Source organism: Blennius ocellaris (assembly GCF_963422515.1).
Source record: "Blennius ocellaris genome assembly, chromosome: 19".
NCBI lineage: Eukaryota > Metazoa > Chordata > Actinopteri > Blenniiformes > Blenniidae > Blennius > Blennius ocellaris.
Window position 1 is genome coordinate 12343314 of NC_137668.1, and position 13909 is coordinate 12357222.

The window sequence follows — 13909 nt, forward strand, 5'->3', positions numbered from 1 at the left end:
TGGTAAAGCAGTTAGTATTCTAATTATCAGGCATTCATCAGTGTCATTCCAAGTCCTCAGTAGCACATTAGTGTGGCATTACAAACATTATTTTTCACAAAACCAATACTGCAGTTGTCAGGTCTTTGCCAATTATCCTTCACACTGAATTATACACCAGTATGCCTGCAGCATTGACACTCTTTGGGCAATAGTTGCCCTCGCAGCTCGGCAGTTCGAGAGTTAAGTCATCAGTGCAGAATAACGGCAGGAGGTGATTGGTGGCAAAAGGTTCCTGAATAGAACCTTCATGCATAAAAGTGCAGGACAGGTGGTTTTCTGTTCGGGGATCACTGTGTGTAACTCATCCAGCGGTGAAAGGAACTGAGCCCAATGTGATTGAATGGGTTGAAACAGCGACTGATAGTCGCAGTTTGTGTATGTGAGAGAGAGAGAGAGAGAGAGAGAGAGGGAGAGAGAGAGAGAGAGAGCGAGAGAGAGAGAGAGACAGACAGACATTAAGTTGGCTTAAGCTCCCTCCCATCCCCACCCGTCCCTTTGATCAATAGCACTGATTGCTCCAATATTATCACCACTTACATACAAACAGACACTGACACTTCACCAAAAATCGCCCAAAGCTGTTCAGAGCCCCATCTTAATTATCAGCAAGCAGCAGTCAAAGTTTGTGTGTGCGTGTGTATATTCATGTAGACTGCCACTATCTCATAGCTGCTGATAAGCAAGAAAGACACCACACTGAAACAGAACGCTCTATTTCTGCTTCATACTCTGTGGCTTATTGATGGGATATGCCTGTCCATAAGATTATTGCCTCTATATTTGTTTACTTAGGCAATAGTTTGAAATACAGTGGCAATAAATAAAAGTGACCAACCCCCACCTCCCCCAACAAAATAAATAAATAAATAAATAAACAAAACAATATATATGTCAACTATCCAGGCAAAGCTCCCAAAAAGTCATCTGCGGTTACAGAAACACCAAGAAGATAAATGTCTTTTGGTGTATTTGCAGAAATATTAAAAGCAATGAATCAAGGTTAATGGCAGAAGTAAAATGCTTCTGAATAAATAATAGCATGTAAACAATTAGGATGTAGTGCGCGTGCACACACACACACACACACACACACACACACACACACACACACACACACACACACACACACACACACACACACACACACACACACACACACACACACACATTCCAATTGCCAGGTTTTTTTTGGTAGGTAGCCTTCAATACATTGTAAATGAGAAAATACTGTTTCATTTACAAGTTTGAGGAAAGAGTCAGACTGCTGCAGGTGATAACCCGAGTCGATTTCACACTGACCTACTAACCTCCCTTATTTTACGTAAACCCTGCTTGGTGGGAGGATAATTATTGTGAACGTGTTTAACCAGCATGGGGAGCAGCGTCAGTCGATCTCTGTGTTTTCATATCGTGACAGAATCTCATTAGAATTTGTACGAAAACTGCACATAATAAATGTTGCATTGCTAAGTCATCTCATCAAAAAAGTGAACTGGAGAGATACAAGAGCCTCTGTTGATCCAAGGAAAGGTGGAGATGTGTCTGTAAATTGCAGCTACCATGATTTGATCTTTGTTTAAGCCGCTGTGATCAGTTGCCTTTGGTGATGAAGTCATATGTGCTATGAAGTCTCAACTAATACACCAGAGGGTGGGTGAAGCACATCTGTCTTCAATTGAACCCTGGTTGCCCAGTTATGTCAATTTTTTTTTCTATTATAGCACTGTATTAATCCCCAGAAGGGAAATTCCATCCCGAATGACCCATTTGTCAAATGCCAAAAAGTTACATCAGAGTTAAAATGGCAGAAGCAATTATTGATGCGTCAATTCTTAACCGTAACATTAATGTGTCAACGGTTGCTTTGTCATGGCAGTTATGTGAATGTGTCATTTGTAATAAAATATTGACTTTTCTCTCATATGACATAAGAAATAGCAAAAAAATAAAGACAAGAGATGCATTTAAACAGAAGCAAAATAAGCCTGGACTAATAAATTATCTTGAGTAAGTGCATATCTTACAAAATATATATTTCCTGTTGTTTTGCCAAGTTTACTGCTTGTGCAGCATTGTAATATCCAGGCCTGCTATTATCGTGAAAACAGACTCATAAAGCCATCTGTTTGTTTTTACAATGTTGTTATCGTGAAAAAAAAAAAATATTTAGAAATGCTTAAATGGTATACTTTAAAGACTCAGAGTTAGATTTACTGTAAAAATAAGACTCCAGCAAAGAAGTGCTGTGTATTACAAGCACCTCTATTTCATAAAAATGCTCTTGTAGACAGAAATCTGGGGAAAATGGGCAAAAGGCAAAAATCAAAAACAAAATGCTCCCTGTCCACCCTCACAAGTAAAAATAAACATGCAAACAAGCTCCCCCTCCCATTTACTTGCAGGGTTGATCCTTCTCCTGTCTATCTTGTTGGACCAGCGTTATTTATTTCAGGGCTATTCCCGTCCTCTCATCTCCCATCTGCCATCACCTGTTGCCTTTCACCATACAGCAACAGAGAATAGTGAGGGCCATTAACCCATTAGCTAATGATCACTGATTGTCAGGTGCCCCGTTGAAGTGCTTGCTAACAGAATAGTGAAAGTGATTGTCTTGGAAGAATAGACTTATACAACATAGACAAAGAGAGATGGTCTACTTACAATTCCAAGGAACTAAGTGTCAATGGCTTGTTTCCAAATCTAATTGTTTGTGCAGCAGATTCCATCTGACCGATCAGGGCTTGAACACTTGTGCTGGGAGTGATGGTACATTTGGTAAAAGCTGAGCAGATAAACTGATGAATATTTACTGGCACCTTGCTGTGACACTTTCCTCTCAGACACAGTTTTCTGTTCTTGTGTTTACATGCAGGTGAAAAAGAGGCATTTAAACTTTAATTTAAATGACAAGAAAATATTATCTTATTATTATTATTATAATTTTGTGATCTTTTTTTCCATCTTCATCCATTATTTCTCTTTTGACCTGTCCACCCAAACCTGCCTCATTAAAAGACATCAACTGTATATTTTCAATAGAAATGGTTAGAATTATCACCTTGTAGGCATAAAGTTACTAAATTTGGCCTTAGCTTCCTTCTTTATAGAATCTGTTGTCTTCCACGGTCAAAAAAAGTTGTGTTTGGGGTCTTTGTGGCTCTAAAGCTGCATTATGATGGACAGGCTACTTGTCAGGGGGTACTCGGCTGGGAACAGCTCCAGCACCCTGTGACCCTGATATGGATGAAGTAGTAGAGGAGATAGATGGATATATAATACCACTCAATGATCTAGAACTGGCCTGTAAATGGCAAGAATGCTCACAGACTTTCTGCAGTTAATTGTATACTTGGCAAATTAAAATTTAAACCATATTATGGAGGGCTGCTGAAAACATGCATCCTGAAACTTGCAGACATTTTTTCAATATAAGTGTCGGGAAGAAGGTGGAGTAAATCTCATTTCACATTATCAGTTTTATGAAAAACAATTTTTCAAATGTCACACTTTTAAGAACGTAATTGTAAATTTTTTGCATTATAACTGCAAGAAAAAAATGGTATTTACAAGGTATAATACTATCTTTTTACTGCTCCAAGCCCATTTAGATGAAACAAGGATGTACTGTATGTGGTTCCTGAACTTAAATTTAATTCAACATTTCTGGTTTAGAGCTCATTCTTTTATGGCATTGCTGTTAGTGTAACTTCCACCTGTGTCCACAACGTAGCCACACAGACACCGATGTTAAGTTTGTCATTCACTCACCCAGATGTTGCCATCTTGATGATATGGTTTCCAGTTCCTCCCCGTGTCGCTGTAGAGGAGACGGTACTGCGTTGTCCAGTCGGAGCTGCTGTAGCGACCTTGTGTTGCTAAGGCGCTCACCTGCTTTCTGGATCCAAGATCCACCTGTAGCCATTGATAATGATCACTGTCCAGAGGTGACCATCCTCCTGCACCTGCAGAGCAACATTTTATAATGAGTCGGACATCAAAGGTCGTTTTCCTCTAAATCGTCTGCTTTCCCTTCAACAGTGGGAAATAATGGCTTTGCCACATGGATAACTGAACAAATAGAGATTCATTTTTCTTGACTTATATCTTATTAGCAAAGACGGCTCGTGTTCTGTGCAGCCCTGCTTTCGAGTTCAAGTCAGACACAGAAGAAACAGCGTGGTACTACCATAATGACATTTCACAAAAGAGAAAGTGCAGTTACAAGGTTAGAGTCCATCTCATTATTGATGGTCACTGTCCAGCTGAGAGTGGCACAGACATTTGCTCCAAGACAAGTACCGAAGGAGTAATGTTTTATTAAGAGCTCTGAATACAGGGTTAGAGCCTGCCTACTATCAAGACATTTCCTGAGACTGATGAGTGTTTTCTTATTATTATGAAACAAGTATTCACTATGCAGTGCAGCAGACACAAGTTTGAGAGGAATTGCATTAGTATGTATGACATTTCAGTGAGGATTCCTCTTTAATACTAGTATGCAAGGCATAATGTCACATTTTGCAAATACTGGAGTCTTTACTGTTATATGTACAGAAAATATGTGCGCAGTTTTCAAATAAAACCCAAATATGTGGAGATGGTGAGCACAATGACGTGTCCACATCGCAAAACAGAACTCGTACTATTTTTCCAATTAATAAATGAATCAAAATGCAAGTATGTTGATGCAATCATGAGGCACACATGACTATTTCTTCCCTATTTCTAGCAAGGGTTCTGCTTTAATACATTCATCCTTGAGTGCAGATTTAAGTGATATTTTACTCTGGTGGAACATGTCTTTTCATTTTCAGTGAAGACATTTGAGATAGGATAAATAAAATAAACATTTTTTAGGTGTTCTCAAAATTGACAGTGTGCCCAAGGGAAATTACTTGTTTGAACTAGCGAGTGAAATTATTTGACCTCCTCTTTGCCTGTTTTGCATATAGCTTAGAAGGTTGTCAAATATATTTAAAAACAGCTTGCAATTTGAAGGTTGTGATATCTTAGAGTAGATGCTCTGAAGCTGGCAAATGTTCTACCAAGGTGATGCATTGCTTTGAAGAAAATGACTATCTCTGCAAACATCAAAGGGGAGCCTTTCAATGCCATTTTCCCATGGCTACCAAGTTGATGTTTGGAATAAATGGCAGGTTTTTTTTGTTTCCTAATCCACTCAGTTGCAGTCAATGTCCTTGTAATGCCCTGTAAACCTTGTGGCTCTGCCTTCATTGCCACACAAACACTTTGCGTCCTTAAAAACTTGCCCCTTTCCACTCCTCTCATTGTCAACCTGAGGCCGAGCCAAACTCTCATGGACCTGGCTGCTTAAATTGAGCCCCGGGTTAAATGATGCAGAAACAAAAGAGCAAGACATCTGTCCAGCAGAGTGGCACAGAAAAAAGCTGGACAAGATTCCACTGACCTAAATTTCATATTTTATCTGCTATTAAAAAAATGAGAGCGAGGAACAGAGACAATAGAGAGAGTGAGAGAGCGTGTGTGTGAGAGAGAGAGAGAGAGAGAGAGAGAAGGCGATGCTATCAACATTGTATTGCATGTTGGCTACTGTCAAAGCAATCAACCAGAGCAATAAATAGAAAAATCTGCACAACCTGATACTTGAAATAGTGAATTATATATATACAAGTGCCTCAACGATGTATCAGAGGAGCAAACAGCCGAGCATATGACAGAAAGTGACTGCGAGATGATTATCAAGGCGATCGTCAGTAGAAGGGCTGTGAACTGGCCATGTGACAGCCGTTCTCTTTGATGCTCTGTGGCCAACTTCTTCTAAAGGACATAAATATAGATAAGACAGTGAAAGCTCAAGTGACAGAGTGATTGATTTGAAAATGACAGCGAAAAGAGGAAAACAGAAACCTGGGGACAACGTAAGGGCAGGGGAGATACCAAGAAAGTACAAAAGAGTGCGAGAAGAGCACCGAACATAGTGGAGGAGACATGAGAGATGATAGTCATATGATAAAATAGAGGGTAAGGCGGTTTGCTATGTACCCCCCTGACAAAAATCCTATATCTTATCCAATTACAGAGCCATTACACTCCAGCCCCAGACTTGACAGATAACCAGCCCCCTATCAGTGGAAACGTCAATACCTCAAAAACCCACAGCAGCAAAGCCATTCCCTCGGGGGGATAAAACACAATCAAAAGAGGGAAGGGTAGGGTGAGGAGAAAGGAAGGGGGGAGAACTGAAAATGGGAGGGGCAGGGTGCTAATAATAAGCAAACAAGCAGCAAACAAATAGGGATTCAAAATGCAAGAAGAGCAGACATTGAACTGGAGGGTAGGACGCTTGGAAACAAAAGATCTTTGGATGGGTCGCAGGGGGAAAAAAATGACAAGAAGGTGCGTGGTGGTGTGATGCAAGAGACAGAAGAGGCAGAAAAATGGAAACATAGAAGATGGATGAGGGGATGAGAAAAGGGAGTTATAAGAGAGGATGTTTATGGCTCTGGTCATGGGGAAGGCAGATTGGAGATGTGTGGAGATGGGAAGGGGGGGTGCAAGAAGGTGAACAATAAGGTTGAAAGTAAAAAGGAAAGGAAGATACTTGGAGAAAGAAGCCATTCAACTCCAGAACAGCACACGGGCAGAGAGTTAGATTGCAGGTGTGCTCAAATTACATGGAATAGAAAGCAACTACCAGAAAAGCCAAGAACCCAAAGAAGCAAGAAAAAAAGCCATAAAAACTTGAGTGAATCATCTCACTTAAGAAAGCCCTACATTCTTATCCGCATCAGCAGGTCTCACATAGTCTTTATAGCTATCTCAAGAAAGTTTTACTAATGAGCTCCTCTGACATCAGTTAAAAGCTTCTGTATAATGCAGTGAACTGCTCGACTGCAGACTTTTCTGCTCTTTAACCAGTAAAAATCATAAAACAATAAGCAATTATGTCCACATTTGTTTTACTGTTCGTTGCTCGTGTGAGGGAATCAGATCTCAGGTCGCCCGTGCTCTTGACTATGCAGCTGCACTGCTTCACTGACCATGCTCACACCACTGATGCCAGGTCAGCAGGCGACCGCACCAGAAATTGCAGTAAGTATCACAGTTCCACAACTCAGCTCAACTTCATACTCCTCTCTGCTGCCCTAGCGTTTATTGAAAATCTGCCAGATTTGCCGTTCGCTGTTGGAAGTCCCTGTCAGACGGATTCGCTTTCAGACAGCCGGTGAACTTCAGGCCCTGATCGACAAATGTATAGCGACAAAAATCAGGTCTAGGCTCTTTTTCTCACTTTGTTTTTAATGCAGTGTCATTTTGTTTTTGTTTTTTTCTAATAAGGAAAACTGAGTATGAGCCTCTGCATTTTGATGTGCAATTTGTTGTAAAACTCATGTTACAGACTTTTTATTACCCAATTGTGGAGTTTGTAGATGTTTTACTTTATAGTACCTTCATCATCTTTGTTTTTCGTGGTCATTTATTGTGTGTTGTGGTCTTGTCTGCTTTATCATGATCCTTTCCCTCTTCAGGATCCAATGTTACCTCCTTTTATGCTCCATCCCTCAGTGAACTATGTAACATAGCCAATCCACAGGACTCTGTTGTTTGTTTATAATTGCTTCTCTATGTGTCTGTCTATCATCTTTTGTTTTAATGAGGATATTTTGGCAGGCATTGCTTGTAAATGTGAGATGCAAATTGCCTGGTAAAATAAAGGGAAAAAAAAACATGAGAACATATGAGGAAAGTAAAAGAGGAAGAAACGGCTTTAGAACAAACAACCACGCCCCCACTACTTCCAGCGTGAAAACTAGTTAAATTACATTGACTTGCTATGGTGACCATGCCAAAAATAAGAGGGCAGACAAATAAACACTTTTTACAATTCTAGAATCAGAGAAGAATACATAGCATTGTGCATTTGTGAAGCAATATATTTTATATATAATATATAATCAAATCACCAGCAGTTGTCGTAGATGACATTGCAGATGTATTGAAAAAGCTTCTGTGTAACAATACCAACTTGGATTAACCCATTTTGTACTGGTGTCTTGCTGATCCTGAGCCTTAATCCATCCATCCATCCATCCATTGGCTACCGCTTTATCCGGGGCCGGGTCGCGGAGGCAGCAGTCCGAGCAGAGTTGCCCAGACACTTCCTCCAGCTCCTCCGGTGGCACCCCAAGGTGTTCCCAGGTCAGCCGAGAGACATAGTCCCTCCAACGTGTCCTGGGTCTGCCCCGAGGCCTCCTACCGGAGGGACATGCCCGGAACACCTCCCTGGGGAGGCGTCCGGGGGGCATCCGAAATAGATGCCCGAGCCACCTCAGCTGGCTCCTCTCGATGTGGAGGAGCAGCGGCTCTACTCCGAGCTCCTCCCTGGTGACTGAGCTCCTCACCCTATCTCTAAGGGATGCCCAGCCACCCTACGGAGGAAGCTCATTTCAGCCGCTTGTATCCGGGATCTCGTTCTTTCGGTCATGACCCATAGTTCATGACCATAGGTGAGGGTAGGAACGAAGATCGACCGGTAAATCGAGAGCTTCGCTTTTTGGCTCAGCTCCTTCTTCACGACGACGGACCGATACAACGTCCGCATAACTGCAGACGCTGCACCGATCCGCCTGTCGATCTCACGCTCCATCTTTCCCCCACTCGTGAACAAGACCCCAAGATACTTAAACTCCTCCACTTGGGACAAGGGCACTCCACCGACCTGGAGGGGGCAAGCCACCTTTTTCCGGTCGAGAACCATGGCCTCGGATTTAGAGGTGCTGATCCTCATCCCAGCTGCTTCACACTCGGCTGCAAACCGTGTCAGTGCACGCTGGAGATCCAGGCTTGATGGGGCCAACAGAACCACATCATCCGCAAATAGCAGAGATGAGATTCTGTTGGGGTCCCCAAACCGGACCCCCTCCGGCCCCCGGCTGTGCCTAGAAATTCTGTCCATATATATGATGAACAGAACCGGTGAGCCTTAATATGAATGATAATGATGAAAACACTGAATTTGAACTTCTCAAGTTCTGTCAGACTTATCAAACCGGTTTCAAACATGTCACGACTCTCAAAAGTGGCAACAACAAATTGAGAAGAAAAAAAATACACTCCCTGAAAATGCCAAGAGCGTTTTCTTCTTGTTGTTCAGAACATGGCCGAAAGGGATAAATGAAAGCACGAGGTGGCTAGGGAAAATGCTGTTGACGAGACAAGAGGCAGCAGAAGGCATGTTAGGGTTACAGGGTTACTGAAAGTAACAGATGGGAATGAGACAGAGAAAGATAAATTGAAAAGTCCAGAGAGACGTACAAGTTCAAAAGATCGTGAAAGTGATGGCAAGCATTTAGGAAAAAAAAACCTCATTGCTAAAAAAAGCCACGAGAAAAAAAGAGCCATGGGTTAAAGGGCTCAATGGTAGAGGTTAGGGGAGGAACAAGGGACAAAAAAAAAAAGAAAAAAAGAATGGTGTGCGCAAAAGAAAAGCAGAGACCAGAAAAGTGAAGTGGCGAAATGCCATAGATTGGATGAAACAAGAGCAACTTGGAAAAAGGTGAACGGACAAGATATGAGAGGGAGGGAGGAGCAGCAAGAGGTGGTGATGAGTGATATATATATATATATATATATATATATATATATATATATATGAACAGAGGTGCAGTGAAAGGTGAAAGCCAGAGGGAGAGAGGGGAGAGACGAGAAGAGGTTGACAGAATAAAGTAGAAGTGGAGGAGGCTCTCAGTGGCAGAAAGGAAGGTAAGGGAGCGAGAACGAGCAAACACGAACACGAGCCAAGTAAGGAGGTGGGGAAAATGGGAGGATGAAGGGGAGGGGAGGAGCGTCGGGGGACTGTCACCGTTCTCTCGCCTGTCACACACACAGATGTTCAGGGAGGAGAGAAGGAGCAGGAGGAGGAGAGGGGAGAGAACAGGGAAGTGGGGAAGGTCAAAGAAACCACCTCTGAGGAAGAGACAGGGAAACGGAGAAAGCCAAGTAACAAGGAGGAAAGAGATCAGGAGATAGAGTTTGGGACAAAGGATGGAGAAGAAGTACAATCATTGAATAGAATACAAGAGAACAAAGGATTGGAAGTGAATCAGGCAAAAGTTCTGCCCTCTAGCTTTTTCTTCACTTCACAAGTTACTGTAGTGTACCAAATTGTTTCCCTTGAAAATAAAGCATGAATTTGTGTGTTACTGTCTGTGCACTTTCAAATTCCTTTGAGAACATTCGGTGGCGTGATAGAAAATGCACTGACAAACAAAAATACAAACCTTAAAAAAAATGCCTTCATATATTTAATTGAGTGTGATACCCTGAAAAAAAACATCAATTTGTGAATAATTGATGGCTGATTAATGGCAGCAATTTGCTAAACACACACATGTTCTTGGTTTTTTGATTGTACTTTCAACTTTTGCTCAAAAGAAGCATAAAATTTAATCAGATATCACACACTATGGAAATTCACAGGTATTGATGATATACCATGGTAATTTATCAGGCCATCCTGCAGTGGTTTAAATACAAGAAACAGTTTTATAATAATGTCATCTCAGGCAGTTCCTTTTTCATGGCTAATGCAGGTATTTTCAGCTAAGCAGCCTGTTAGAAATCACACTAATCTACTACCTGAAAGGTACTTGAGGAAAATGCATTGCTCTTCAGAGAAAAGGAACTAACCACAGCTGGAAAAAAAATTGACTAGAGTTTATTTAAGCTTGCAAAACCAGGTATCTGCGATGACACAGATAACCCAGTATTGTAGCAGCAGTAAATGCACAGGGCAAGATTGTGCATTACAAAGGAAGCATACTGATATCTGCTCATTATTAACACAAAACGTTCCCCATACACAAATGCTGAAAGGAAACATGAATGTAACTATGTTCATTCCTGTGCAGACACATGTGAACCGTTTCTATAAGATCTCTGCTGCACTTACTGTAAATAAAAAAAGGACCACACTATTGACAGACAATGAAAGACACAAATAGTCATACTCGGAAGTCAGAATGAAAGAAACACATATTTGTCAATAATGATTAAGTGAAGGTAAGAGAGTGGGAAAAATATGAACCAGGAGGAACTATGGGATCCATCCCCAAAATAAGGTGGGGGACTTTTTAAAACAGCAAACTAAGAATATATTTTTTTTTTCTGGTATCACATCTGACATATCTCAACTCGCTCAGTTCAAGCAACCCTGGGCTATGTGTCATTAGACCAAGCTACAAGCACAGATATGAAAGCTCCCTCTGGTTGCTTTGAACTTGAATCAAAAGATGTTCCACTGCCGCAGCAAGTCTCATGACCATCTTTTCTATCCTCTGTTCATCTGTGGTTTGGCAATCAAGTTCACTCCCTTAACCATATATTCTGTATATAAAAAATGCACTTGCATGCATGCACAAATGATCACATCATGGACTGGGCTTGTTCCAGGAGTATTTAGGTGAATACATCCATACAATATAGGCTGTAGATGAACATTAACCACTGAAAGTTAAACAAATGAAAAGTGGCATGAAGAACTCAGTTAATGTGATAATGATGACGAAGGCAATTCTAACTTTTAACGCCCAGCAGGGAAATTGAAAATATGTGGTTAATTCAAATGCCTGACTGGGTATATGGCTTTTACGGTACTGATGGTAGAAAATGACTCAGACAAGAGGAGAAGAGTGAAGGCGGGCGAATAGCAGAAGGATAAAGCAAGTAAATTATGGGGTGCAAAACGAGATGTAAAGATTGTGAAATCATGAAATGATTAGGGGAAAGTACAATTGGGGGACGGGTCAAACTGCCATGTGACACGCAAACAAACATGACAGTGGTGATGCAGAATATCAAACAAGGGAACATGTCTCCTCTGTCTTACTGTGAGTGTGGGTTGGTGTGTGCATTAGACAGAATTTGTCGAAATGCCCCCACAGCTCCTCGTGCGCCTTTCTGTTCGTGTGCACCAGCACCGGCGAGAACACAACGACCACATTAATCAGAATAGCCAGCTTTTGATACCAAAACCACATTAACAGAAAGTACAACATCTTAATTAATTAAGATGTGGGGCCTCCGGAAAAAGGCGACCGAGAGAAAACAGCTGGTTAGCCCTCTGCTAGTGCTTCATCTTTCTGTCACGGAGCAAAGGGAGCGGATGGATACGGAGTAATTTAATTAGGAGAGGACTGCCATTATCGATGGATGACGGCGACGGCGAGAGACATCAAACAACTTTGCAAAATGACAGAGAGTGAAAAACAGTGCATGAAGTTGAGTGTGTGTGTGTGTGTGTGTGTGTGTGTGTGTGTGTGTGTGTGTGTGTGTGTGTGTGTGTGTGTGGGGGGGGGGTGATAGTGCAGGAAGCAGTGAGCAAGTTGCACAGCAGTTGTGACGTCTTTGGTTTCAATAAAGAGGAAGTGGAGTGAAACTTTCGAAAACTTGGGAAAACTTGGGGAAAAAAGAGTATCAGAGTGAGAATGTGAGAGGAGGAAAAAATAGATAATGAGGTCTGAGAAGAAAGAAAGGGGACAGGCTGAGAAAATGGAGTGTAGGATTGAGAATGTTACTGTAGAAAATAGAAAGTGTACGGAGGGAAAATGAGATGGAGAAGACAAAAGGGGATGCAAGGATGTGATGGAGGGCAGGCAGAGACGAGACAGAGCAAAGGAGAGTGGAACAGAAGGAGAGAAAGGATGAGAGAAAGAAAGGGGGGGTAAGAAAATGGAATATAAGGATCAGTGACCACGTGTTTGTGATTAGCGCCTCAATCTCATGCTTGGCCACGTCTGCTCTGTGCAACAACATAGGCTCGCACGTCTGCTCACATGCACGCGCACTTCTGGAGATATTCACGCACATACACACTTTACCCATTACTCGCTCACTTTCTTCACACAAAAAGGTATCTATCATTGTCTCTGGGTGTTTGGCTTCATCCCAAGCCAAAATTCTCCCGTTTTATTCTCCCCTAAATAAATAATCTATGATCAAGTACAGTCCTATGATAGCAGAGATTACATCATCACATCGGTCACACAAGCTTGAGCAAATCAGGTGTTCAGGGCTTCTCGCTTATCACACATTGTAGTTTTCCTTCAAGCTTTTATTTCTAATCCTTCCCCGACTCATTCGCTTTCTCTGCATCCTCTCCTTTTTATTTTCACCTGTATCCACAAGTCATCAGAGACGAGTGTTGAATGTGTTAGTTGCAGATCGCAGCTAACCACTGAATGCGTGCATGTATGTAAATGTACACATGGGGAAACTACAAATGAATCACCCGTTGTGGCTTATAAATGTGGTTTCCATGTGATTATTGCGAACCTCTTTGGTGCATATCACCTTTTGTCCTGTAGGTTGAATGTACAAGTTTCTTAAGCTTTGGTACATGGCTTTTTCTTTCACTTCTACTTTTTTTCTTTTTTTATATATAAAAAGAGATATGTTCACAAAAGTTATCTTTCAAGTTTGAAGTTATGATTACTTGTGTATTTATTATGTTTGAAGTCTTGGCATCGAAACATGATTGATGTAAATGTTCCTTTATTCACTTCTTTTTCTGACGTCCACTTTCACTATACAAAACTGCCCCTGTCAGCTTCTTTGATTTGTTCAATATATTTCTCAGTTATGACAGCAATAAAACTATATTCAAAACTGTTTTGATTAAATGTTGCACATAATCCACTGATCATGTGTGGACCTTTGGTGAGAAGTCAGATATGAAGCCAACGCCGCTCCAAAACTATCCAACTGACAACTTCAGACAAGCCCAGACCAATTTCTAGGGCTATCAAACAGCTTTTGCGGACCTGCAGTAACAAATCAACACAAAGGCACCAGACGCAGTATGTCTGAAAGTACAGAAAAAATAACC

At 41.4% G+C, this 13909-nt stretch overlaps 1 protein-coding gene across 1 annotated transcript in view; it reads right to left on the reverse strand.

Annotated features, from left to right (window-relative positions):
* cntnap2a (contactin associated protein 2a) overlaps nucleotides 1-13909 on the reverse strand; it is a gene marked incomplete at its 5' end in the record, with an annotated part of 327084 nt that overhangs the window by 177794 nt on the left and 135381 nt on the right. The window contains one exon of the mRNA XM_080515381.1: nucleotides 3811-4004. Coding sequence (XP_080371507.1) covers nucleotides 3811-4004 — 194 coding nt within the window. The remainder of the gene's footprint in view (nucleotides 1-3810; nucleotides 4005-13909) is intronic.